Raw genomic sequence first — 26,370 nt, forward strand, 5'->3', positions numbered from 1 at the left:
CAGAAGGGCAGCCAGTGTCATTACTATAGCATCGTGACTCTTGGAATCGTAGTCGTAAAGGGCAATTCGTTCCCCTGTCGTTCGTGGGCTCGTTCTCGTTCAGAAGGGGAAATTTTTGGGCAACCGTCGAGCGGCGAACGCTCACCATGATGTAAAATCGCGCCACACTGGCTTCTGCATCTCCGACCGATGTTCCGTTACGAGCCGATGCTGAGCCACATCAGACTGTGGCGCCCTCCATCACGTGCGGCTCTCATCAACTACAGTTGGCCCTGATGGATGCCAAGGTCACCAAGCACAAGTTCGCAGCAAGTGATACCTGCTGTGCCACGTCTTCAAGACATTGTCTCAGATTCTCTCGACTTGCGTTATTGTTTGAGATGCGACGGCGATGGCGCTCGAGGCTGATTAAAGTCTCGGGTCGTGTCCCTTTACCAATATGTAGGTAGGCACTAGGTCACACCGAACCAAGAGGTGTCTTGTCTCAAGCTGGAACTCTCCAATTGTGCAGTTCGTGTAACAGTCCATTCAGAGCTGCACTTCCAAGGTTTCTACTCGCTGCAGTCAATGCATGCAGGTGACGTTCATGGGGAGCAGGGGTGATTCGTTTGTTGGGAACTTGAACCCCTCTATGAGTTCGATACATATGCTGCAGCAATTGGGTAGGATTGCTATGGGCCGCAAATGCGAAGCGACCATCATCTTAGTACATGCGTATGTGCAGATGTTCAAACGATATACGAAAGTTTGCTCGCTCGCCAGGTTGTAGAAACACGCCAAGCTCTCAGCTCCCAAGTCGTCATGTCGGAGGCCTATCAAAACAATATCGTTCCCTGTTTGAGTCAATGGCTGGAACGTGGTCGCAATTTGCAACGTTGATACCTCGCCCGGCATATACCAGAGGAGACAGGGCCACAGGGGAGAGACGACAAGGGAAAAGTCGACCTGGAACATGAACTGCGGTGCAACGATCAATGTGATGCTGAGTTCGGTATGGTGACGGAACAGAGCGAGGAGGCGCTTCTCTTCCGGTAGAGGGAAGAGGAGATCTGAGGTAGGACAGCAGAATTGTGTGTTTGTGCTGCAGAGGTGTTGTTGCCTTGCAAGGGAGATACAGATACTGGCATGGAAAACAAAGGGCACCAGGATCTTCTTTCTTTAGGTGCCTTGCAGTTGCATTTCATATTGGCCCAGTGACACTCCAGAGCTCTTTCCCGGCACTGGCAGTCCTTTGTAGAAAATGCCAGCCGATATCGCACCGGCCGCCTGAAGATTACAGCGTGCCTACCTTCCGTTTTTCCCTTGATGGCTAAAAAAAAGTTGAGAGGTGAGCCTGTAACCTTCCACGAATGATAAAACCTACGGCACGTGTGAGTTCCTTCCTTCTCTTCTCCCCCTCATCTGTCATCACCGTCTCTGCTCTCCTCACATTCCTCCTCACTTTGACCTGAGCCTTAGACCTCTGGGAGTCTGCTCTCAACTGGGATATGGAGTTCACCTGGTGAACATCAGCAAAGATTCCATTTCCTCAGTCATCGACGGCTTTCGTGGTTATCCCTCTCCGGGGCGACATCTCCCGCTTCTGATTCGTTTTGGCACAGCTCGCTGATCAACCGCAGTTGATCCAGGCACTCTGTGAACAACTGTCGGCCCAACACATATTCACTCCTTTATTTTTTGTTTGTTAGTCACCTACTACGCAACGCCCAATATGCCATCTGCCACAGTCACCTACGGGAAGAAGGGCCTGTTAAGGTCTCTGGGGTCACGTCGTCGCCAAAGGTACCTGGGGGAGTCGGTGTCACGAAGAAAATCAAGTAATGTCCTCGCAATCTGCCTGGCGGAACAAAAACTGACTCATAAAGACTCACCCATATCTTCAGCTGCTGCTGCTAGCAACACACCTCGACGAACATCACGGAAGAGAGCCATCGGAGAACCGCAAAGTATTGAAGAGATGGCAAGCCGACTACTAGATGATTCGACTCTCCCCCTACAAGCCCGCGGCGAAGATTCATCTCCAAACAAACGTCGGGCTACTACCCCAAGCGTCACATTCCCCGCTGGAAGCGAACCTGCTATATCGCCACTTGAACTACCCTCCCCGCTTGAGCAGCCTCCACCCCCTGCCGAGCCGCATACTAGACAGTTGCGAGTTGGCAAACATTCGCCAAAGAGACTCAGAGAAACTCCAAGACGGGCTGCCACGGCTCGAACACCCAGAGATGCACTCCAGAAGCGAAAGGAAAGGAGCTTGCAGCGATCCCTCGGTCCTACCAGGACGCTATCCCTTGACCCCTTCAAGTTCCACCCAACAGACAACCTGAAGGCCCCAGCATCTGTGCCGCTATCTACTGTTGACGGTAACGTCCGACGCCGTCTCACAAAGGATCAGAAAAACGCAGTCGTTCCTGAGGAGCCTACGGAGCCTAACAGCCCGGATGATATCAACCAGAAACTCCACGCTATGCTAGCCGCCACTGATGCCTTGAAGCCCTCGCCACCTCGACGGGCCAACAGTTCTGCCTCCAAGCTCACTCGAATGGTCCCAGCAAAAGTCTTTGCTAAGGTTTCGAATGCGTGGGACCGCCTACATGCGAAATCTTCACCCCAAGAAACAGGGACCCCGGGGAAAGTGTCACATAGCGGACAAGACTACGACAAGTCGGACAGGCTGGAGAGTGGACTTACATCATCACCCAGCAACATGTCTCCAATTAGCACGATCGAGATCCGCTTGAATGAAGGGGACAATCTCAACAAGAGAAAAGTCCAGCGGATTGTCGGTGGTCAGGTCTCTCGAAAGCCTGTTGCAGATGACGGCAAATCACTAAGGAGCGGAAAGTCCTTGGACGACCCATTTTCTGAGGGTGGTAGCTGGCGGACTCCGACAAGCTTTGAAAGTCGGCTGAAGAAGGGTCCGGACAACGATCAGAGTGTCATTCCTCCTCTGCCGCATAACCCCTTTGAGTCCGAGAAGGAATTCGACGACAACATTAAGGATAGGATCTTGAGCACTACACCAGTTGGATCGTCGACACCTCGAATTCGAGTTGAGCGAATCTCGGCATCAAGCTCCGATCAAAGCCTCACGTTGCAAGCTCCAAAGCTCAATCAAAAGCAGACCAGTTTGCGGCCGGCTGGCACGTCACTGAGCCATGGGCAAAGAGAGCTTCTAGGAACGTACCACCCAAAGCTCGCTCGACCTGACTCTGGAAAGAGAACCCTAGTTGAATCTGTGAACGAGGCTCGAAAGGGCTGGGAGAAGGCAATAGGGGAAACAGATGCTTTCGGGTCTAAGAGGGTGAAGAAACATCCATCTCCCAGCAAGGAAGCATTGGAAAGTTTGGAGATGGCCTTCCGAAAGTATACGGACCTCAAGGTTTCTGGAGCCAGTATCGATGACCTGGACGAACTTGCGACTAGCTTCATGTCTACGAGTCCTTCTATGAAGCCTTACGAAAAGAAAAGGCGAAGTTGGAACCGTCTGTCGATCTCCAACATCGACGACGTGGCAGGACTACCACTTGGGAAGACACACCGCCGCAGAGGGTCTTCGCCGTCGATGATGCCGTTGACACGAGTTCAATTGACATCAGAGAATCCACTCAAGTTGCACCGAGATATTCGACTGGCACCGCCTTATCGCCCACCAGGCTTTTCCCCTCATGACGTGGATGAGTTGCAGTGAGCGGGACCAAGAGGACCAGGGGGCGCAGTCAAAGAATGGCCAAGGATGAGAGGATTTGTTGCACAGACTGGGCGGCTTGGTCATCCCAGGAGCACGAGTGATTTGTACGAATTTTAATGGGAAAGACACGAGTGCTAGGAATTATGGTATGGTAGTCTCGATTGACTGCAAGTTGTAACAGATAAGTCGCTGGCGACTGAAAGTTCAAAAGATTTAGGCTGCTTGATATGCGGCATAATAATACAGTTCTTCTCTCAACATGACTGAGGGTATCGTTTATCATAATCGTACATGTGTTATGGACATGTCCTGCTCTTGAGATGCTCAGCATCCTCTCCTGATTCTTGTTCTTGGCGGTTTAGAAGTGACGGGCACGGCGATGAGAGCCGCGGCCATCGGTGCCACGCATGCGCCGAGTTCCAGCAGCCTGTTGATAAATCAGTCAGTGGTTGCTATAGGCAAGACATTTATTGTAAAGAGGAAACATACCTTGACACCAGGTCGACGAGTAAGGCTACCCTTGATCTTAAGAAGGGCTCCGCTGACCTTGTCCTTCATGGAAGGCCTGCGCTGCTGATGATGAACGGGAGCAGCATGGGTACGGCGTCCACCGCCCAAGAAGCCGCGACGAGGCTTTCTGGTGGTGGTTGTAGTGGTTGTGACAGTGTGGTGGGAGCGAGCCGGAGCACGACGGCGGGTGCTAAAGATGGAGCGGCGAGGGGTAGTATGGCGGTGAGTTCTTGTGAGAGGCATGTTGGGCTGTCTTTGTTGGAAGAAGAAATACGGTGTAGTTTGATTGTGCTTGTGCTTTGTGTGGCTTGTGATATTGATCTTGATTGTCTTAAAAGTGGCTGCTATGGGAGGAGTTAAGCATGTTATATACACGATTGACAGCTATAGAATTGCAAGTTTTTGAGGATATTGCATCACATATTACGCCCTCTGATGCCATACCAAGACCCTGGTTTGCAAAAGGATCTGCGGTATGAGGAAAAAGGGATCCTGCTTGAACGATTGCACAGGAGAAACTTGGAAGTTGAAAGCGTGACGGAGTTGAGGGTGGCGGGTTTGACGTTTTGGAGGAGGAGGGGATTGTGGTTTCATTGGTGGGAGGTTCAGTGGGGGACCGAGATGCAGGGTCCAAAGTTGGAGTGATGTCATAGGGCTGGGGGTTTGATGATGGAGGGGGGATTGCGGGTTGGGGGAACAGGAGGATTAACTGCATCGAGATGGTGAAACGTCAATGTACAAGATTGAACTGGTGGTGTTGAGTTGAAAGGCTCAATGAAATTGCTCAACTTTTGGAGGCAAGAAAAGATGTTTCACGGCAATGCATGGGTTGGTATTGCTACGCCTGGTATCACTTGAGTTTGCGAGGTAATCCAACTGAGAAGCCTTGGCTGATGGCATCAACCACAACGAACCAAAAATAACCAACACCCTGTAGCATCTGGTATCACTCCCTCAGGTTCTTCTTGATCGTCTCCAAATCATCAGCCGAGAACCCCAAAGCCTTGGTGACGTAGCCATCCCACCCGCCAAACTCGGCATCAACCCCCTCGACAAAGGCTTTCCAGAAGGTCGGCCGCAGGCTCGCCATGTTCCAGAACCCGGGCGTCTCGGGGTCGTCTACACCGAGGGCTGTCTTGATGAAGACGACGAGGCGGTCGCGAGCTTGTTCAGTGCCGATGCGGGAGAGCATGTAGTCAAAGACCACGTCGGGCTGCTCCGTGCCGGCGAGGGTCTGGAGGAGACCGGCGACTACGCCTGTGCGATCACGACCAGCTGTGATACATGAGTGCCTGTCTACTTGTACTTCAAATAGGAGGTATACTTACCTGTGCAGTGAAAGAGAAAAGGCTCCTGGGGCTTATCTCTCACGTGCTCTAGAACAGCACGGATGGTTGGCTTGTACGCCCTCGCAACAGCCAGCAACTGCTCCCTCCAAGCAGTACTTCCATCATCAACAGCGAAAACAGCAGGGTCAGGCGATCCAGGATATGAACCATCACGCTCATAAAAGATAAACTTGACACCAGGAACTTCAGGACTCGGATACCCAGCGCGCTCGCGCTCACTGCGCAAGTCAAAGACGGTACTGACGTTGGCGGCCAACCAGGCGAGTGCCTCCGGGTCGGCGGCGGCAGCGTCGAGCATCCCCGAGCGGAAAATGCGGCCGGGGCGGATGGCGCTTCCCGGCACGGCGCCGAGGTCGCGGACGTTGACGAGGGAGCGGGTCGGGATGAAAGGCGGGGATGATAGCGCGGCAGCGAGGGGCTCCGAGGGGATGGCGTCACGGACGTGAGTTGCCGCGAGGGCTTCGAGGTCTGCGCGCGAGAGAGTCATGGTGTTTTTGGTTGGTTTTGGGTAGTGTTGAGTGAGAGAATGGTGATGTTTGGATATGGGCTGAGGTGAGACGAGCTATACAGACGGGTGCTGACGGTTTTATAGTCGCATAAGTAGGTAGGCGGCCGATATTCGAAACGCCGTCGGATACGCATCCCTCATCACAGATCCGTTTGTACAACACGGTCATTGAATTAGTCCCCAAGCTGCTAGGAAGCTCATCGTATCTCGCTCTCATTCCCTCCGAGTCAGGGACGGAGTTCTCAATTGCCCCGCATCCCCGCTAGAGCTTGCAGAAGGTCTAGGCATCAAGGGAACAGCTCAACAGCTTCAGCTTCAGCTTGTGACATTAGCTAGGGGGTTGAAAATAGATCCAGAGCTAGTCTGGGGTTGAGTTTTCGGCAAGGACGGGATGGGCGGCCACATGGCAGAATTGCCCCGTCATTCCAGGAACAAGCTTGATGGATCGTGGGGTTGGTATAGGTTAGTGGTCAGACTGTTCCATTCAACCTGGAGACAGTTGATGCCTAAGAGACATCTAGAACGTAGGCATGTAAGAACATGTTTAGCAGTGAGAAGACATGCAAAGAGAACCGAGATCGGACAAAAATGATCCAATTGATCAACTCGATGCTTCCTTCCCCAGACTTTGTTGAAATGGCGTTCCCCCACCAAAAATAATAAACCAAAAATATCCCTTATCGATAACATCTCCGACCTCGCTGCCATGACTATCACCGCCAGTCGATGATCCTCTCTACTTCGTCACTACCACTCTAATCTCCATTTAATAAACTCATTGATCCCCGTTGCCAACCCGGGAGACAGACAATGACTGTCCCCTTCCTCAGATGGGGCCTCCCCATCATTGTCGTCGCTTTTGCAGTCGCATACCGCCTCCAGCAGCCTCTCAACAAGGCTAATTCAGCCACGCACTGCTATACAGGCGTGCGTACACATGATTCAGAGCTCCCCTCTGCCCAGTGCTTCTCTGTCGTCGACGGTGTCTTCACCGCTGTATGGAACAAGGAGGTAGATGACCAACTGCACAATCAGACTGATGGCTACGTGATTCCGGGTCTGTGGGACGGACACGGTCACTTGCTTCAGTATGGGGAGTTTCTTCACTCTGTCGACTTGTTTGGTGCTCAGACCCTAGACGAGGTGCGGTCTAGGATTAAGAAATATCTTGTTGATAACCCTGGAGCTGGATCCAAGGATAACTGGGTTCGTGGTGTTGGTTGGGACCAGACATTCTATGGCCGTATGCCCACAGCTGTAAGTCAACTACCTATATATCATCTCATGTATTGGGACAACCTTACAAACCTCATACAGGCCGATATTACAGAGGACCCAGAACTCAAGGACATCTACCTCATGCTCGACCGCATCGATGTCCACTGCACCTGGGTATCCCAACCCGTCCTCGACCTCCTCCCTTCAGACCTCCCCGAGACAGTCCCCGGCGGCGAGATTGTCCGTGAACCAGGCCTGGGCGTGTTCTGTGACAATGCCATGGACCTTGTTCTTTCCATCTGGCCAAAGCCCGGAACCGACTTCAAGACCCGAGCTGTCAAGACCGCCATGAAGCGTCTCAACGAGGTCGGTCTCGTGGGCATGCACGATGCCGGTGCTACTCCAGAGACTCTGGCACTCTACAATGAGCTCTCATCGGATGATGACTGGTCTGTACGTGTATACGCCATGCTCGAGTGTCCCCAGCGCAACTCGTATTGTCCCGACGAGGCCGTCAAGTTTGCCCGTGACGACGACCGCTTCGCAGTCCAGAGCGTCAAGCTCTTTGCTGGCAAGTCTAGCCCTTAGTCCCCATCAATCCATAAATACTGACCCTTAGAAAGACGGTGCCCTCGGTAGCTGGGGAAGCGCCATGCTTGAGCCCTACTCAGATCACCCCTGGACATCGGGCACCCTCCTCATCAACGCCTCAGCCCTCACAGACGTTACAAAGCGTTGGGCTGCTGATGGATATCAGGTCAACATCCACGCTATAGGCGACCTCGCCAACCGCAATGCCATCGACGCTCTCGAGGCCGCACTCGTTCAGCAGTGTCTCAACGAGGCCACTGCACAAGATGCCTCCCCTTCAGCACCAGATGATGCTATCGCCCAAGATCAAGCCAAAGCGCTCGCTACTTGTCAATCCCGCCACCGCTTCCGCATCGAACACGCCCAGATCATTCATCCAGACGATCAGCACCGCATCCACTCCATCGGAATCCTCCCCTCAATCCAGCCCACTCATGCCACATCAGACATGAAGTACGCCCTCTCTCGCCTCGGCTCGGACCGTCTCTCTTCCTCCGCCTACCGCATGCGCTCCCTCCTTCCTGCCCGGCCCATCCTGGGCAGTGACTTTCCCGTTGAGCCCCCGAATCCCTTCCAGGGCATCTACGCTGCCGTGGCCCGCCGGAATCCGCACACAGGTCATGGCACTGATGATAGTCCTAATGGTTGGCATACAGAAGAAGCTCTGAGCTTGGATCAGGCTCTATGGGGTTTCTCCGGCGCCCCTGCTTATGGAGCCTTTCTTGATGGCCGTGCTGGTGTCATTCGTGAAGGCGCCTTGGCCGACTGGGTTGTTTTGGATCATCCTATTGAGGAGGTGGACGTTGAAGATTTGCGAACTCTCAGGGTGAGAGAGACATGGGTGGCAGGCAAGAGAGTCTACAAGCGCCCCAGTTCGGAATAACATGTTGGAAGACATCAGTTAGGAAAATCAGGAGTTTAGGGTATTTAAACACGTATAAAGGCTAGATCATTGGAGATCAAAATACGACATCTTGTTTCAATCTGCTTCCATTGATTCTTAACATTCTGATTGAACTGAGCTCTCCTTGACTGCCCCGACATACACACAAGATTCACCCTCAATCTCTGACAATGTTTCCACGTTGTCGCTATCTAGTGTAGTCGCCCTCGCGACCAAGACTAAGGAAATGGAGCCGAAGAGGCTACGCCGGGACAAAGTCCGCGGACTTTCCTGTCCTCTATCCCGCAACATGATAAATTCATCCACCTAGAACGCCGTGTGCTGGGTCTCGCATCCTGGAGCCCACCCTCTGCGCATGTCGCAACCTGTGTACCGCTAAACGCCAAAAACCACATGTCATAACCAGTGTACTTTAAGTTGGCCGCCCCTACTCGGCCTTGACAATAAGCTTGCTCTCCCACCACTTGGCAAACTTGACCGTGGGAATGTCGACGGCTCGCCAAAAGATGTCAGCCCACCAGAAAACGGTTGGGATGACAAAGAACGAGCTCAGGACAAAGCCAGCTGTGAACCAGTTGCCCTCAATGCCTGTCAGGCCATAAGCCCACATCTCAAACCGATATCCGACAGCATGGATGGCAGGTCCATGCATTAGATAAAGGGCGTAAGAGATCTTGCCCAGGTATTGGACGAAAGCCGAGTTGAAAACTCGCTGCCAGTTAGCCGAGCGGCTCACAGAAAGTACGAATATGACAGCGCCCGTACACTGCCAGTATCGATACTTCTCGGCCGTCCACCACTTAGGAATCAACGACGTGAGGTAGATCCATCCTGGGGTGGTATCTCCTCCCTGGTCTGGTTGACTCATGAAGTAAAGGCCCACGATGCTCAGGAGAGCCCAGAAGATGCCTTGGAGTGTTCGGCGGCGAGGGGGTTGAGTCTTTTCCTCGATGGGGAGGGCGGGGGCCGAGACGTGGGCACCTCTAATATGATCCATCTCGGCAAGGACCATGCCGCAAAGGAACATGAGGAACTCCCACTGAGAGTTCCGGTAGGTGAAGAGCATGATACCGCCAACGGTGAGGAATCGATACTGGGTTCGAAGTCGTGCAGTGCCTAGGAGGGTGAGGAACAGATACAGGGAGCAACGGAATTCGACGGGAATTGTCCAAAGGTGTTGGTCATAGTCTGGAAAGGGTCAGCCACATTGAAAAAAATATCGAGGCCATTGCAAGTACTTACTGGTACTTCCACCATGAGTCTTCCAGCCAAAGACATGGACGAATTTAAACATGTCCTTTGCCCAATCCGCCAATTGAGCATAGTTTGTCTTGAGCCTAGTGGGGTGAGGCTCAATGACGTTTCTCATGTAAGTGCGGTCCAAAGCAAATGCCCGAGTCCCTTCGTACGCTCCTGAACGGATAAGAGCAACGATCATCAAAGTAGAGAATGCGGTAGGTAGATAGAGACGGATGCCTCGTCGAAACACCAGAGAGCTCATAGCAGTGGAGAAGTCCTGGCTGCTTCGGCTCCGGATGAGCTTCAGGGGTCGATAGGAGAGGGCATAGCCCGAGATGACAAAGAAAAGACAGACGGCGGGTGGTCCTTGAAACCATAGTCGTAGGATGGGAAGCTTGAGGATATAATAGTGAGAGTCGTTGCAGCCCCAGCCCTTGGCAATGACAAAGGCTTGGTAGAAGAAGTGGCAGAACAGGACGACAAGGGCAGCAACGCCTCGCATGCCATCAAGATATGCCGTAGGGGCGAGCTTGGCGGGTCGGATCTGCTCACGAGCATGGCGGCCCTGGAGGAAGCTGGGGACGAAGAACCAGGCGAGGCGGACGAGGAAGACCCTCCAGGGTGTTGATCGGAGGTAGTCGACAGGAGCGAGGATGGGACCGGCCCATTTTGTGAGGAGGAATCTGTGTTCTAGGTCATTCCGTCCGCTGTCGCTATCAACATCAGAGATGGATCTGTCGTCGAGCAAGCCCATCTTCTCTTCCTCCGAGGGCGACCTGTAGTGTGTAGGAGAGTGGCCGTTCATTGTTCCAGCAGAATCGGCCGAGAGGATATGGGATGGAAGGAGAAGAGGGGATGGAGGTCTCCAGTAAAAGAAGGAAGGAGACAGTCAAGTACTTGGGCAAAAATATTGAACGAGGGAAGGAAGGAAGGAACCAAGCAAGCAAGGAAATGGAAAGGAGGAAGGAGAGGTTGGGGATCGCCACGCTTCTATGACTGGGACAACCGATATCTCATGAGATGGATCAGAAGCCGGTTCAAAAATGAATGACTAGGGCTCAAAATAGGTCAAATGGATGATATTTTGAACCACCATCGAAAAAAAAGTCGTGATGTGAGCGAGAGGAGGAGGAGAGATGCCAAGAGATGACCACCAGGGAACCTCTGCTGGGCTTTTGATGTATTTCAAGGCGGGGAGCACAGCCCTAAAAGTGTATTGTATGTATCGATTATGCTGAAAAGAAAGAGACAGTAGAGAAGAGCACAATGGACGAGGCGGAGGAGGTCCTGCATGAATCAAGTGATGAATATACAGTACATCACAGTGCCCAGCCAGTGACGGTCCCATGCAGGTGGCCGCCAGGTCATGAATCAAATGGCTGGCTCTCAGCTCACGCCCGCCGCCTCAACAACGGAAAGTGACATGCCATTTCCCACTCGAGACGGGGTTTCGTCTCGATCTCTTGCTTCTGTGTCTGTCTCTCCTCTTAGACGCCGCGGTTCAACTCGATGTGCCGTCTCTCCCCACCACCACCACCACAGGGGATAATACCCACCACGAATCCACCCACCACCAAGCCTTGGATGTTGTCGCTGCCCTAGCGCCGCAGTAGAGAGTCCCATCGTCAGGGCTAGCCAGGGGATGGATTGCGGTCTGCGGCGACGGTCGCGGGACTCCGGCGATCTTCAGCAGCTCAGTGGGCATCAAACCCAACTTTTTCAGGTTTGCGTCGCATACACGAAGCAGGTCATACAGCTGAGGGCATCGAGATGCCGATAACCGATCATGAATGTTTCATTAAATAGAAACTGCTTCAAGTTATGAGACCTGTAACAGAGCAAAGGCGGCTTGATATTATGCGTGGTTGTGGTGGTTTTGCCCCGTGCCCTGCAGTTCCCAGGAACCCGGGCCGTGTGTACAGAAAAGGGCAAGGACGGCGGGCGGCAAAGACAAGCATTGGCCAAGAACGCCAAGGCTGCATCCTGGGCAATAGACTTTTTGGGGGTGAGTGGGTGTCCCTGATTCGGTTCTGACCATCGACCAGGGGGGTTTAGAGAGAGTTACATGGAGTTTCATCTGGCATAGACTTGCAAAGTTTCAGTATCAGTTGTTTGCATTGGATAACCAGACGATGGCTTCAGTTGAATATCTCTTAAAACTGATTCTGAAATATTCATCGTTCGTCATATACCGCCTCTGTCTTGCACTGACGTCTACTTCTCCACCAATGACCCAAAAACCACCCATGAATCTCTTTGTTTTGATCCATGATGTCCTCCCACACCACCCCCAGTTATTTCCGACATGGGGCTCCATTCTTTTTCCAACCTTGGACCCAGGAGGAACGCGCGTACAGGGAAGTCCAAGTCCCCTTTTTTCCCTATACTGTACAGAAGGCCGACCAAAGACAGCGATCATGCCATGAATTTGGTTCCCAGAAACAGGCGCTGGTGTCAACTGGATACCCGCGCTTCATCTGGCACCCAGATCTCATCCCTGCTCTGCGTTGTTGGTTCGTCACAGAGGACACGGACGGGTAACCGCCCTGATGATCCCAACGTCCATCGTCATCTGGATTGTTCGTACTCTTGGTGATCTGCGCGTACTTCCAAGTTTTCAAGTCCGAGTATGCAAGTTACCACTTTTTGCGTCGTCATGTCTAATTCATGGTGTTGAATGTTGTGAATGTTGTGAATGTTCATGTTTCCCCAGCCACTATCGAAAGCCCCCACGGAAGTGCTGTTGACACGAGGTGAGGCTGAAAACAAAGTGCACACCTCCTTCAGCTAGACCCAACGTCCCTTGTTCAGCTCAGCCAAAAGCCTCAAGTCGTCTGTACAGATAAGTACCTAGTTCAACCCTTGCCAAGGGATGATTATTGACATCTAGAACTTCCATCACTTCCACCGCCCTGAGCCGAAATTTTATGGGTATTATCCCATGGGAGACGGCCTTCTACTTTTGGTCTACAATCACACGGCCGAATCCCTCCGTCAGGAAGAACATCAATGGGGACATTCCCACCTTTAACAGTCTTAATAGGCGGCTACTGCATCACCCTCGAGGTTCCCCCAGCCAAGGACCCATCAGCCCAACCACGCCATCAACACAAAGAGGCACAGGCACAGACACAGAAAAGCTTAGCCTTCTCCCCTTGCCCTCCATGATACGGCGGCTGTCGCGCTGTCTCCCTACCCCCTCGCCCTGTTACCCACATGGCGGGCACACGACAAGACAGCTGGAGCCATGGAGCCTCCGGTTGGAGGGAAGCTCTACGACTCTGGCGGCTCCCATGAGCTGACGACGCCGACAGACCCAGATTTCTTGATGACATTCATACAGTGTCGTCGCCCGGGTTTCACTACCGTGCTGTGTGATCCATGGATCGCCCATGGATCGATCCTGGGTCTTGATGGTGAACCTCTCTCTATCGGGGCGTGCATGCATACAAGCCACCTCCACAACTGAAGCCATTCATCCCCTGTCCACGTCTTCTGCCGGCTCATGACTTCTATTTATACCCCCTCATAGCTCTGTCATCAAGCTGAGTGAGCATGCCTTATATATCATCGATGCCCATTATTCCATGTTCCTCCCCGTCGTCCTTGTTTGTGCACATCGCCCAATTCCACGACAAGTTTCATCATGCCATTCACCTGAATTATACTGCACCAACGCCCGTCACAATCCTCCAGGTTCTCCTTGGCACCACTGATAAGATATCAACATCCCCATCGTGTCATTCGGACGTCCTCGACGAGAAGCGTAAGTCTCCGACAGTTGAAACATATCCTTGGCATCAACCTGAGATCTCAAACATCTGGTCCGTCGACCTTACCGTCGCAACCGGGTCCCAGAGGCTAAGCATCTCAAAACTCAACACGCACAATCACACAGCAGCGGCTATTCGCGACTTCCTCTGAGGCCTCCCATGAATATTGATAATTCTTTTGCATTTCTTGTTTTGCCTTCTATCGGCTTGAGCGTTGTTGTAACCGTCTAAACTCAACCACTTGTTTTGTTTTACAAGGCTCCTCTCCACGAGGGCCGGTCATAAAAAGAGCGATAGCAAACCCCATTACCCGTAATCCCTTGCTGTAAATCAATCCATGGCTCCCGGCTTATTTAATCATCCAAGTTTTTCAGTAAAACACCCCCAACGCCTTTAACGACCAGTTCACTGTAGTTCGTGGCCCATGGTATATATGTTGTTCGTCGTGCTTAGTTCTCGAGCCAGTCAAGGAAGTCAGGGGTGAAGTAGCTGACCACGATCGTGGCTCCCGCTCGGAGGATACCCTCAGTCGACTCAAATGCCATGGCCTTGAGGTCAAACACACCCGCCTTGGCTCCAGCATGAATCATAGCGTACTCACCGCTGACCTGGTAGGCGGCCACGGGGAGATCCTTGCCCAGCTCCTTGGCGTCACTGATAATGTCGAGGTACTGGCTTGCAGGCTTCACCATGATGATGTCGGCACCCTCGTTGATGTCTCGGACAAGAGCTCGTCGGGCAAGACCACGGCCACCAGGGGGGAGCTGGTAGCACTTGCGGTCACCAAATGAGGGCGCAGATCCAGCAGCGTCTCGGAAAGGACCGTACAAGCAGCCAGAGAACTTGGCCGAGTATGACATGAGCACAGTCTTGTGGGCAATGCCCTCCTCAATCAGCTTGAGCTTGATGGCGCGAATGCGACCATCGTTCATGTCTGAGGGAGCAACGCAGTGAGCTCCGGCCTTGGCGTAGGCAATAGCGACATCCGAAATACGGTCAACAGACAGCTGGTTGTTGAGGCTGCCGTCATCGCGCAGGATACCGCAGTGGCCGTGGGAAGTGTACTCGCAGAGGCAGACATCGCAGCAGATGAAGAGCTGGGGGAAACGTCGACGGATAAGCTGGATGGCCTTGATGACAGGGCCCTCGGGGTCATCGGCGGCGGTGCCCAGAGCGTCCTTGGTGCCATTTCGCATGGGGACACCAAAGAGCATAACTGAGCGCAGGCCCTTGTGGACGAGAGGCTCGAGGAAGGGGATCAGCTTGTCGACGCTAAGCTGGTGCTGGCCAGGGAGAGAGGGAACGAGGATCATGTCGCCTTCGCCATCGGTGACAAAGATGGGGTAGATGAGCATCGACTAGAAGCACAAGTTAGCGGGCTTTCTCCCTTGCGAATGTCTTGTCTCGGGTTCCAATTGCAGCGCTTACCTTGGTGAGTTGACGCTCGGCCTGCCACGAGCGAGCCAGAGGGTGAAAGTATCCGCCATGAAGCTGGCTCGAGATGTCGCCCGAGATGCTGACGCTGGTCGCGGCGGTGCTGGCATAGGACATAGCCCGCGAGATGTGCGATGCTCGGTCGTCAAGAGTGGAGACGGAAGAGCGTGGGCCTGGAATCTGAGGGCGGCGAGCGGCATTGGTGTCGCGGAGGCTCAGGTCCTGAACAAGGCTGGAGAAGGACATGATGGCGGTGTCAATTGAAGAGTTTGTTGAGTGAGGCAGAAGGTTGACGGTTGAAAAAAGACAGTTTTTTTCTTCGGCGTTGGGGAAGAACGGCAGCAATGACACGATGCGGGCAGGTGGCCAATTTTCAGCTCTGGCGGGAGGGGCCTCTGATAGCGGAATCGCCCGGATGAATGGCGGAGGGAGAATGGATCTCTTGAACGAGATGAAACAGCGCAAGAACGACACACGACGCAATTGAAGATTTGGGAACGGGGAGAGAAGGAGGAAAGAAAACGGTGAGAGAAGAAGTGGGAGGAGGATGGTGAAAAATGAACTCTGAGGGATGGGATGGATGGATGCGACTCAGCCCAGGATCGGGATTGATTTGCAATTGCCAATGAGAGAGTCGCCATAAGCCTTCCTCAGGTTCCGTCTGCGACTTCCTTCCTTGCACATGTGCGCTCCATGGAAGGCGCGGCGGAAACGCCTTTCCGGCACAAGATCGGTCAACCTCGGGATGTCCGGCGTCCAGCCAATCAGGGGCCGAGATCGCCCACCGCGCCCATGGCGCCCTCCAATCGCTGTCGCTTGCCACTGAAGGTCTCCGCTGAGGAGTCCGCTGGAAAAATCGCTGCACCGGCGAGTACCGGTGCGCATCCAGGCCAGATTGGGCAATTGTAGCAGGCGAGCGAGACCCTTGAGACAGGGGATGAAAAATATGGACGGGGTTGAGATAAATACTGAGACGTTTTGTGTTGGGAGTCACCTCCTAGGCTGTCTCTCTTATTTCTGCCCCTCACAAGATGCAGGCTTTTTTTCCCTCATGCAGCAGTCAGAACCTGCCGTCCCCGCAGACCAATCACGGCCCCAGACTTTCTAATTGTTGGTGTGGTCGTGTGCCCGCCTCCTCGCCCGCTCCTCTCTCGCCTTTGTTGCCGACCGCTGCCGGTTACCGGACGGTGGAACAGGTGGGGATGAAGGAGGACCGCACGGCATTCACGGACGGGTCGGATTCGAGCATTTCCGGAGGAGTAGGAGATGCTCTATTACGGAGCAGTTGCTTATCGAATGATCCCATTGCACGCATCTCCTCGGCCGGGAGCTGCTTACTTTATCCTCCCCGCTGTCAGACTGGGTATGTGAGACATGGGGTTTGTCGTATTCGGTTGCCGAGAATGTCTTGCTCGTGAGGATGTGGCTTGCGCACAAAGTCGACATCGTTTCTTCCCAACAACTCAGGTTGGGCATTTGAAATTCCATGGCCGCCCTTGGCTGCCTATCTACACTAGAACGGTCACCGGCTTTCTCCTCTGGTCATCTCGAAGCCCTCCAACCATGGCGGGGTTGACAAGCTGACACTTTGCCACCCTCTCAGCCCTGCAGAGCGACAGTAAACCCTCCTTGATAACCGCCAACGTGTTCAAGATCCCACCACCCTCAGACACAGTCAGTTCGTAAGCGACTTGTAACTGATCAAACTGCACCCTTTCATGTCCATACCCTTCATGTCCATGTCCAAACACATGCAGCAGTGGACGGACGCGCCAGAGCTCTCGCAAAAGATGACGGCATCCAAGCCTCATAAGATCAAGATGACCTAACGGCGGACCGTGAGTGACAAGGATATCAGTATCTTCTGGGACAGTACCTGACCAGATGTCCTGTGGCCGAGGATATTGAAAGGCCCAGTTGCCATGGCGTGGTGACAGAGGACTCCCATATATCCTCAAGCGCCGGCCGTTTGCACAGGTGATATTTATCATCTCGTTTTCGAGATAAGTGCAGCTCCCCCAGTCCAGCTTCGCTCTTTCTTCCGCGTCTTTTTCGGAACGATCACAAGCTTGATCGAGTAATATGTCGTGGTTTCCTGCAATGACGATCTTGTGGGGATGAGGTTGGGATGAAAGCCATGAAATGGTCTCCTGAAGCTCCTTGAGAGAGCCCGACTGTGTGAGGTCGCCAGCGTGTATCAAAACATCGCCAGGAGGCAGGTCGAAATGGGCATTGTGCGTGTCTGATATGCATACAACCAACACCGGGTTTGCCAAGGTCTCGTAGGCGATGCGGCGGTGTGTGTAAATGTAGCGTGCTATAAACTTGCACGGGCCGGACCAAAACTCTTGCCATTTGGTCGGACGCGGTCTGTTTATCAAGGCTTCGAGGCCTGATGGTCGGCTTGAAAAGAGCATGATTTTGATGAATGGATGAAGAGTGCTTGTCTCACTCATGCAGCGTTGAAGCCGAGTATGTGCAGAGGTGATTAGGCACCCATCCCCATCCATCCATCCATCCACAATAGCCACGGGGTGAATCTGCCCATGCCGAATCAACAATATGAGTCCATATCACGTGTATGGGTATTGAGATATGAGCCAAAAGCTAGATACTGCTGTTTCGGTCATGCTGATTTCTTGGTGGTGCTCGCCAGTTCAGCAAGCTCAGCAAGGATGCACTGGTGACGATAACGCAGGTTATCTAGGCAGGCGTGTGCAAAGCTCGTCGAACGGCCGTGGTCTTGATTTCTAATATCCCCTTCAGTCGATTACCCAAGCACGTGCATCTAGTACGCGGCATGCTTTCTCTTAACCCAAGCATCAGCTCCCACGTTGGTCGGCGTACAGAGCAGAGAAGTCCCCGAGTCTCAGTCACAGCATCAGCATCAGCATCAGCATCAGCAACCTCAAAACACCGCATTGATTGGTCTATAGTCTGTGGTAGTAGCGCGATTTAATTAAATTGCTTGTTTTGGTCTGTGGGTGATATCCAGTCCTACCTAAAAAGAATTGTGGTGAACTCGAGCTGTTGGTCCAGATCATGCTACCTACTTACACGATGCAGATCAACTCGAACTAAGCCAAGCACAGAACTACCATGAACACCACGGGTTGGCTTCATGATCTAAGAGAGCACATACTTTCCTTGGTTACAATAATCACAAGCACCTGCATCAATACAATGCAGAACTGCTATAAAATAGCAGTTACTATCTATTATTTACCCTAGAGTATCGAACTTACATCGGGTAATTCGCAAGAGAGGATACAACACCCTCCAAAGATGTCCGCTGCTAGATCACCAAACTGTGATAGTGCCAAGTCAACTCCCCATTTCTCGTGCATGCCCTTGAACTAGGGCTTTTGGATGGCAACGTCTTCTGACTCGTCAGAACCGTGATGTGGCCTGTAAAAACTGGGAAGCCGGTTACGTTACGGTGCAAGATGACGATTGACCTGACTGTTGATTCATTTTCATTGACTCGTGATTCATCTGACCCCTGTGACGTCTGTTGATTTCCCTGTGAGTCATTCGACTCGATAACTTGTTCCTTGACTTGAGGATGCTCTGCCCTCTTGGAGGTCGTGTCTGTAGATTCTGGTATCTTGGGCTCATTCTCGCCCGCCTGTGGACTAGCTGACTCCTTCGACGCTTGTTCATCTCCCCCCATGTCCGTGACACCGCACTCGTCACCCGAGCTTGGGGCGGTATCACGGCCAGCTGTGGCAGTGTTTTGCTCTTGTTCAGTATGTTTGGTGTTGCTTTGATGGCTAGTGGACTTAGGGGGTTCCTCCTGAATTGTAGGCAGGGTACCGTGGTCTGCATCGATATTATCCGTGCTGTTCTCCTGGCTAGTCGCTGTGAAGTCGTTCTCTGGAGCAGCAGGAGACTGCTGATGGATGGTACTGGTAGGGCTAGTCTGGCAAATGTTCTGACGGTTGGTTGTTTCGTCGTCGTCCTGCACAGTAGGAGATTGGAAATCGTCTTGCCTACGAGATGTTTCGGGATGGCCCCCCTGATGCCTCGTCGCAAGCTCCCTCTCCCCGTTAGTACGTGTAAAGCCGGTGTCGCCAGACGACTGTAATGGGGTCCTGTCGCGCGCGGGCATGGGGTAGTTTGTACGATCGCTACCCACACTGGAACGGTGTTCATCAATCCATGTGTGGTTCTTGTTGCTCTGTTTAGCTTGGCCCAGCATCATTCCGTAATCGTTCTCACCGTCGTCCACCCCAAGATCACCAGCTGCGCTGTTCATTTCATCGGCGTCATCCTCGTTCTCGCTTTCGTCCTCCCTGTGCTTCTTCCTCCTCGTCGTGGTCGTGGTCGTCTTCTTCTTATCCGTGGAACGCTCTTTCGTGGAATGCTTCTTGCTGCTGCTCTTCTCCTTGCTAGACTTATGGCTCGACCTCTTCTTTCTCTGGTTGGGACCCCCCGCCAGCCACCAGATCCACGGCGGTGCCGATGGGGGCGGCTGTTGCGAGTGTCTCTTCTTCTGCTTCTTCTCCTTCTCTTCACCTCTTGCCTTGGCCTCGTCCGGCTCCCTCTCCTTGGGCTTTTTCGACTTCTTGAGCTTGGTCATCTTGTCGGGCATGATGTTGTCTTGTTGAAGGGACGGGCGTTTCTCGGGGCTTTCAGAAGTATCGGAAACTATATTTGTCTGCTGCGGATGCAAAGCAGCCCCCCTGATGACGAGACTGCCCGACATATAGCCCATGATGTGGGAAAATGACTAGAGACCGTTATCAGCTGCCTCCCGGGCACAAACGTGATGTGATGCTGCGCCTGGCTTCGTTGGGTTGTTCATACCAAGCTTTTCACGTCCATGAAAGCTTGGTCTCTATTTGGGTGACTCTAGGGAATGGTGGTACACAAGCAATGTACAACGAGCAACATTTTTTTCCACATGGCATCACGCCCACTCATCATCAGGCAAACCGGCTCGTCAGCAACACACACACGCACGCAAACGCACCTACACCCCCCTCAGCTGCGTGTTATCCCTCTTGTCCATGGGCGTGTATCTCTCCTTGAGCACCTCCTCCACTGTCTGCTTGGGCTCGGCTTCGGGCTTGACGAAACGCTGCTGGAGCGCCCTCTCCACGGGTGATAGCACCGGCACTGGCACCGGCACCGCCACGCTGCCGTCCTCCTGCGCAATGTCCACATTCTCCTTGTCCTTGCTGTGATCTAGGGCCGCGTGGGCAAACTCCTTGCTCTCAGCCTTGACCTTTTGGAAGGCACTCTTCGCGGCCGCAGCGACCTTGCCGCTGGCCTCGCCCAATTTGGCAGCCTCCTCCTTCACAATAGGCTTGATAGTAGACTCGGCGCCCTCTGAAGAGTTGCCAAAGGCCCGGCTCCACAGCCGCGACGCCGTGTCCTCGAGGCCCTCGCGCACCTCAACCCAGTCGGTGCGCTGCACCCAATGCACGGCGTTCATGACTTCGGTGTTCCATCGCTCCTTTGCAACCTCGACAGCGTTGGCCCGCTGGGCAGCGGCGACTTCGGACCGTGTAGGGGGTGGCAGCGGCGGGAAGGGATCGATCAGGCCCTGGATGGCGAGGGCCTGGGATCGGAGGGCCTGACCTTGTTGCTCGCGGGTGCGCTGGTGGGCGAGAACTGAGAGGTAGGCGAGGGAGAGGGTGAGGGTGACACCGCCGGTCTTGCATATAAGTCAGCATTTAATCGCCAGTTGGTAAAATGAATTGAATCGCGTACAAAGCCGGTGGTGAAGCCCATGGTTAGAGCTTTGTCTGTGCCCGGTAGACCGAGATAGAGGATGCGGCAATTTGCGGGTTGCTCAGGTATCGCGAGACTGGCCAATTCGTTGCAAGATGGTCGATCAAGGCCTAGATGCAACGTCTCATAGCGCGCCCGAGCTCAATTGCCCCCAGGATCGCGTGCAATTAATTCCCTTGGAGGGGGATGTTGTAAGGTTGGTGGTGGGTTGACGTAGCTTCCATTGGATCTCAGGCCCTCTGTCTCTCTTTGCCGTTCTCGGCAGACGAGACGTGCCGGCTCCGAAAATTCCAAGCCAAAAATTTCCACTGCGAACCACCAAAACGACCACCACCACCAAGAGAAGCGCCATATCGGAGGAGCCGCCCACGTGCACAACCACGACAAGTTGAAAGTCGGCCCCCGATCCTTTCGAATTGCAATCGCATCGAACCGAAGTTTACCTCTACGACCCTGCGCTTCTAGCCATCCGCTACAATGGCTGGTGGTCTCGTCAAGTACCGGCATCTGAGCCGCAACTCTGCGGCTCGAATGGCCCTGTTGCGCGGTCTCGTCACCCAGCTCGTCAAATATGAACACATCCACACCACTTATGCAAAGGCAAAGGAGGCCCAGCGCATGGCGGAGAAGCTGATTACCCTGGCCAAGAGGGACAATGAGCCCTCGCGGAGATCAGCACAGGGCATCCTATACGTACGTCGACTGGAGGGGTCGTTCTTGTCGGATCAATTGCGAGGGACATGATGCTGATAGGACAATCTCCGTTGCAGACGCCACACATCCTCCTCCCTAAGCTTATGGGAGAGCTAAGGAACCGATACCTCACGCGTGAGGGAGGCTACACCCGTGTCGTCCGCACAGAGTCCAAGAACACCTACGACCAGGGCGAGAGCGCCATCCTCGAGTTCGTCGACGGCCCCAAGGACTCGCGCTTCATGATGACGGCCAAGACGGTCGCCCGCGACCGCATGCTCGGCCAGGAGCACACCCCCGTCACCCGGACCAACATCAAGAAGGTGACACAGTTCCGCGGCCAGGAGCCTTTTGAGGATATGGTACAAAAGTTCCTGCTCCTCAAGGTCGAAGGAGACAACGTCGCCAGCGACGCCAGCGATGCCAAGCCCCGAGATGAGAGCAGCTTGGCAGAGGTCGAGGCCGAGAAGACGGCGGATAAGAACGCCGAGAAGGCGAGGGAGATGGCGGCAGGCATTGTGCCAGAGTCAGTCAAGAAGGCGACACAACAACCAAAGAGCTCATGAAGCTGAGTTGTAACATTTGATGAGCGGGATGAAAACTCTGTACAAAATCTGTACCAATTACTATATCATGACACATTGTGCTTTTAATCCATTGACGAATACCTCGACAGTCTGTGTCAGAGCTCTATCAAATTACCTGCCCCAAGGACAACCAACGTCTATCTATATAAACTCAAAGGTATCACCGCGCTCCTGAATCATCTTGCCCACTCTCTTGGAGCCCACGATGCGCTCCAGCTTCATGACATCATACTTGGAAAACACAACTTTGACGCTCCCCTGACCAGGTTCGAGCCTCATGTCCTGTTCACTCTTGCTGAGGTACCCGCCCGCGATCTCATTGTAGAAGATGGGATTGTCGGGCAGTCCGTAGAAGATGACACGCTGCACGCCGCGGAGCTGATACCGTCTGAAGTGGTGAGCTCGCTCAGTGTACAGTAGAACACGGTGGCGGCCGTTAAGGAAGTGGGAGCGTGCACGAGATGCCTCAGGGACGTCTGCATACTCTGAGATTGCTCCAAACGTGACATTCTCGACAGCAGTTGAGGTCGCAAAGTAGTTGCGCACACGGACAAAATCGAGGTATGAAGGGATGAAGATAAGAGTTCCAGTAGCATCCTTTGCCCGCTTGGCCAGCGAAGGCACAATGGCCGAGGTAAAGTACTCGAACCTGGCATCAGGGTCCTTGTCAACCGAGCTAGACTGGAACCGCGAAAAGGTCTGCTTCAGCTTGACGCCGAGCTGTGACAGTGACCCGGGGTATTCAGGCTGCAGGCGGACCTTTCCAGCCCAGTTATGACAGTGCAGTCTGAGCAACTCTGAGAGCTCAGGCGTGTTAAAGGCAGACAAGATGACGGTCTGTCTGAAGTACTTTGCCCAGTCCTCTAGGTACCAGTTCCTCACACGACTAAAGTCGCAGCCGTGGGCGTCCTTGGGCTGAAGGTTGAGGTGCTCAAAGATGAACTCGACGTGCTCCCAGTTCTGCATGAGGAGAGCATCGGCCTGGTCCACAACCACCATCTCGATTGAGCTCAGGAAGTCAAAGTCGAGCTTCTTGTCCTCTTCAGATCCAATGGCCATTCGAAGACCGAGAGGACTGGCAAAGAGAATGTCCGAGTTGTAAAACTGCGAAAAGTACTTGATCGTCTTGCGGGTAAACTTCATGCCCAGACGGAACATGTCGTCATCGCTGCCCTCAAAGAGATCTCGAAAGTCAGCTGGCCTGTCATCGCCAAACTTGGCCTCCTTGTCGACGTAGCCTTCTTCGAAGCGTTTGCGGTTTTCTTGCTGGTCTGGCTCGCAGAGATCACGAATAATGTTGACAATTCGGAGACACGAGTTGCGAGTGGGGAGGAGGAAGAGCACCTTCGGACGGGTGAAGCCCTGGTCTCGAAGCTCCAGTTCCGTATCCTGTCCTTCCTTGGCCAGCTTGTAGTTATTCTTGATGACTCGATCTCGTGTCCTTGTCTGGGTTAGCAATTGGGCCCGGAGTCTTGGTGATTGGACAACTTACTTGAAGACGTGGTTGAGGGCATGGAGACATGTCAACTTTCGCAAGGAATCCGAGTTCCGAACGGTGCGGTCGCAATGCAATACATCGCTATAGTTGAAGAGCAAGGGGCTGAACGCGCGCTGCGCAGCATCGAACTCGCCAATCTTGCGGGCTGCCGTCTCCTTGAGCTTCTGCTTCAGGCTGAGGCCGTCCAGACCGGCCATAGGTTTGGGTACCTCGGATCCTGCATCCGAGCTGGGATATGTGACGGTGGCTCTTAGATTCTGTATCAAGGCCCTCTTGGTCGCCCACTCCCCCTTTTGTACTGCCTTGACTCTCTTTGCGACCGTGTCGTCGTCGGGATGCGCAAAATGCGTGTCGAAGGGATCCGTTAGGTTGTCCTCATCTTCTGAATCGTCGTCGTCTTCTATTTGCTCCTCGGCGTCTTGATCCTCAGGCTCTTCCTCGGCTCGGTCAATATCCTTCTCTTCCTCTTCTTCGTCGGCCTCCTCCTCGTCATCTGAGGACTCTTCAGGCTGTCCTTGAGCTTCTTGGTGTTCCAATTTCCGTCGCTTGGCCTTGGGTGCGTTGTTTTCGGTGAAGCTCTGCAGAAGAGCCATGTAGGGTTTAGAAGATGTCTGCTCATCATCGTCGTCGGCGTCTGAATCGACATCCTCCATCACTTCGTCTTCAGGAGCAGACTCTGCTTCGGAACCAGAACTTTCTGACCTAGGAAGAAGAGAATTAGTATAAAATTGCTCGAAAGCATGATGAGAGTAAAGCATTCGGCGGACTTACTCATCATTATCTGCGAGTCGAGCTCCATCAAATCGTCGATTAGGTCCAAACCGGCTTGTTGCTCTTCCTCTGCCTCGACCGCCTCTACCTCTCCCCCGACCTCCACGGCCTCTGAAGTTGCCTCCTCTTCCACGGGGGGCCATGTTGCCTAACCAAGTGTCGAATCACCTTAAAACAAAGAAAAGTGGTTCAAAATTCGACCGTTGAAACTTGCAAAAAGCGTCCGTCGCGGTTGCAAGAAAAAAAAAGTTGTGAGGCTACCTCAGCCTTGCCATCACAAGCCACACTTTGGTGGGGTAATGTGGATCACCGTCTCGGCACACGCCACAAGCCCGGTCTTATCTCTAATCTTAGCGCGCACAACCCCAGCGCCCGTCCCGCCAAACCAACCTGCAAATCTTCAAAATTTGGACGGCATCGCGAAACTCCGGCCCGGCCTCTGATCTGAACCTCGTGGTTTAACCTCCTACCTCTCCTCTCCACCTACACCACAATCCTCCTCCTCACCCCCCGCCAGCCCCGAGATCAGTTGCCCAGTATGGCTGCTGCTACCGAGAGCTTCATCCACCTCGCGAGGCCTCTGGCGCCCAATACCGTCGGACTCCAGACTAACCTTGCCCCGCTCACGGTCAACATCCAGCCTCAGGTACGATTGCGATAACCCCTCTCGCCTCGGCGCCTCGATATATGCATCCTGAACCCGTCTGGATATCATCTGCAAGGGAATGCCTTGGCTAACTGGACCTTTGTCTGTCCTCTAGGCCGTCCTCTCCATCCTCGACCACGCCGTCCGACGAGACATCCGAGACACCCAATCCACCCGAGTCATCGGCGCCCTCGTCGGCACCCGCTCTGAAGATGGCACCGAAGTCGAGGTCCGCTCCTGCTTCGCCATCCCTCACACCGAGGAGGAGGACCAAGTCGAGGTCGATGTCGAGTACCAGAAGAACATGCTCGCCCTGACCCTCAAGGCCTCCCCCCGCGAGCACCTCCTCGGCTGGTACACCACCTCGCACGAGCTCAACAGCTTCAGCGCCCTCATCCAGAACTTCTTCGGTAGCCCTGACACGGGCACCTTCCCCCACCCCGCCATCCACATGACCATCTCCACCGAGCCCGGCGAGGACATCCAGACCCGATGCTACATCAGCGCTCCCGTCGCCGTCAACGCCGAGCGGGCTGCCGACAGCTGCCTCTTCATCCAGGTTCCCCACAAGGTCCTCTACGGTGATGCCGACCGAAGCGCCCTCGAGACCATTGCCAGCGCCAAGGATGCCGAGTCACGGACAGCTCCCCTCGTCTCCGACATTGAGGGCCTCGGCCGATCTATCGAGCAGACAATCAACCTCCTCGACCGGGCGAGCGAGTGGATCAACGGCGTCCTCGATGAGGATGAGGAGCCCAACAATGCTATTGGCCAGTACCTCATGAACGCCCTGTCCCTGGCCCCCAAGGTCGACCCCGAGCAGATCGAGCACGACTTCAACAACCACATCCAGGATGTTCTCATGGTCAGCTACCTGGCCAACACCATCCGCACCCAGATCGACCTTTCTCAGCGACTGGCCGTTGCCAACCTGACCAGCCCCGAGAAGGAGGGTGAGGGCAAGTCCGAGGAGAAGGGTGGCCAGCGGGGAGGCAAGCGAGGAGGACGAGGCGGCGGTCGCAGCGGAGGTCAACAGCGTGAGCCCCGGGAACCCCGCGAGCCCGCTGAGTAAAGAGGTAAGAGGGAAGAGAGAGGAAAGAGTCGAGTCGAGTCGAGTCGAGGTTCTAGATATCGGAGCCCAGGGTAGAAGAAAGCGATGTCCCGACGACAACCACTAAAAAGTCTAGGATATCCCTCCCTGAAAGGCATGTGATATGAA

At 53.8% G+C, this 26,370-nt stretch overlaps 11 protein-coding genes across 11 annotated transcripts; 4 read left to right on the top strand and 7 right to left on the bottom strand.

The window, feature by feature from the left end:
- Window positions 1-1,711: 1,711 nt before the first annotated feature.
- Window positions 1,712-3,691, top strand: NCS57_00735300 (uncharacterized protein; the record flags this gene model as incomplete). The annotated part of the gene is made up of 1 exon (XM_053057207.1): window positions 1,712-3,691. One exon carries the CDS (start codon window positions 1,712-1,714, stop codon window positions 3,689-3,691), a length of 1,980 nt encoding a protein of 659 aa, XP_052913402.1.
- A 358-nt stretch (window positions 3,692-4,049) lies between these two features.
- NCS57_00735400 (uncharacterized protein) lies at window positions 4,050-4,543 on the bottom strand (the record flags this gene model as incomplete). Its single annotated transcript, XM_053057208.1, has 2 exons — window positions 4,181-4,543; window positions 4,050-4,118 (listed from the first exon to the last, which is right to left on the bottom strand). The coding sequence occupies exons 1-2, from the start codon at window positions 4,442-4,444 to the stop codon at window positions 4,050-4,052; spliced, it is 333 nt and encodes a 110-aa protein (XP_052913403.1). The 5' UTR covers window positions 4,445-4,543.
- A 604-nt stretch (window positions 4,544-5,147) lies between these two features.
- Window positions 5,148-6,037, bottom strand: NCS57_00735500 (TYR-PHOSPHATASE-2 domain-containing protein; the record flags this gene model as incomplete). The annotated part of the gene is made up of 2 exons (XM_053057209.1): window positions 5,148-5,476; window positions 5,530-6,037. The coding sequence occupies 2 exons, from the start codon at window positions 6,035-6,037 to the stop codon at window positions 5,148-5,150; spliced, it is 837 nt and encodes a 278-aa protein (XP_052913404.1).
- An 831-nt stretch (window positions 6,038-6,868) lies between these two features.
- Window positions 6,869-8,750, top strand: NCS57_00735600 (uncharacterized protein; the record flags this gene model as incomplete). The annotated part of the gene is made up of 3 exons (XM_053057210.1): window positions 6,869-7,315; window positions 7,376-7,847; window positions 7,900-8,750. 3 exons carry the CDS (start codon window positions 6,869-6,871, stop codon window positions 8,748-8,750), a joined length of 1,770 nt encoding a protein of 589 aa, XP_052913405.1.
- A 448-nt stretch (window positions 8,751-9,198) lies between these two features.
- On the bottom strand, window positions 9,199-10,815 carry NCS57_00735700 (Acyl-transf-3 domain-containing protein; the record flags this gene model as incomplete). Its single annotated transcript, XM_053057211.1, has 2 exons — window positions 9,199-9,959; window positions 10,014-10,815. The coding sequence occupies 2 exons, from the start codon at window positions 10,813-10,815 to the stop codon at window positions 9,199-9,201; spliced, it is 1,563 nt and encodes a 520-aa protein (XP_052913406.1).
- A 3,417-nt stretch (window positions 10,816-14,232) lies between these two features.
- Window positions 14,233-15,793, bottom strand: NCS57_00735800 (Delta-aminolevulinic acid dehydratase; the record flags this gene model as incomplete). The annotated part of the gene is made up of 2 exons (XM_053057212.1): window positions 15,212-15,793; window positions 14,233-15,141 (listed from the first exon to the last, which is right to left on the bottom strand). The coding sequence occupies exons 1-2, from the start codon at window positions 15,461-15,463 to the stop codon at window positions 14,233-14,235; spliced, it is 1,161 nt and encodes a 386-aa protein (XP_052913407.1). The 5' UTR covers window positions 15,464-15,793.
- A 2,780-nt stretch (window positions 15,794-18,573) lies between these two features.
- On the bottom strand, window positions 18,574-19,811 carry NCS57_00735900 (uncharacterized protein; the record flags this gene model as incomplete). Its single annotated transcript, XM_053057213.1, has 2 exons — window positions 18,574-18,625; window positions 18,676-19,811. The coding sequence occupies 2 exons, from the start codon at window positions 19,809-19,811 to the stop codon at window positions 18,574-18,576; spliced, it is 1,188 nt and encodes a 395-aa protein (XP_052913408.1).
- A 381-nt stretch (window positions 19,812-20,192) lies between these two features.
- Window positions 20,193-20,956, bottom strand: NCS57_00736000 (MICOS complex subunit MIC12; the record flags this gene model as incomplete). The annotated part of the gene is made up of 2 exons (XM_053057214.1): window positions 20,193-20,879; window positions 20,936-20,956. The coding sequence occupies 2 exons, from the start codon at window positions 20,954-20,956 to the stop codon at window positions 20,193-20,195; spliced, it is 708 nt and encodes a 235-aa protein (XP_052913409.1).
- A 477-nt stretch (window positions 20,957-21,433) lies between these two features.
- NCS57_00736100 (uncharacterized protein) lies at window positions 21,434-22,215 on the top strand (the record flags this gene model as incomplete). Its single annotated transcript, XM_053057215.1, has 2 exons — window positions 21,434-21,649; window positions 21,727-22,215. The coding sequence occupies 2 exons, from the start codon at window positions 21,434-21,436 to the stop codon at window positions 22,213-22,215; spliced, it is 705 nt and encodes a 234-aa protein (XP_052913410.1).
- A 162-nt stretch (window positions 22,216-22,377) lies between these two features.
- NCS57_00736200 (U3 small nucleolar RNA-associated protein 25) lies at window positions 22,378-24,648 on the bottom strand (the record flags this gene model as incomplete). Its single annotated transcript, XM_053057216.1, has 3 exons — window positions 22,378-23,677; window positions 23,729-24,436; window positions 24,506-24,648. The coding sequence occupies 3 exons, from the start codon at window positions 24,646-24,648 to the stop codon at window positions 22,378-22,380; spliced, it is 2,151 nt and encodes a 716-aa protein (XP_052913411.1).
- A 395-nt stretch (window positions 24,649-25,043) lies between these two features.
- NCS57_00736300 (Eukaryotic translation initiation factor 3 subunit F) lies at window positions 25,044-26,223 on the top strand (the record flags this gene model as incomplete). The annotated part of the gene is made up of 2 exons (XM_053057217.1): window positions 25,044-25,151; window positions 25,267-26,223. 2 exons carry the CDS (start codon window positions 25,044-25,046, stop codon window positions 26,221-26,223), a joined length of 1,065 nt encoding a protein of 354 aa, XP_052913412.1.
- Window positions 26,224-26,370: the final 147 nt, after the last annotated feature.

The sequence above is a fragment of the Fusarium keratoplasticum genome, chromosome 5, assembly GCF_025433545.1.
Source record: "Fusarium keratoplasticum isolate Fu6.1 chromosome 5, whole genome shotgun sequence".
Taxonomy (NCBI): domain Eukaryota; kingdom Fungi; phylum Ascomycota; class Sordariomycetes; order Hypocreales; family Nectriaceae; genus Fusarium; species Fusarium keratoplasticum.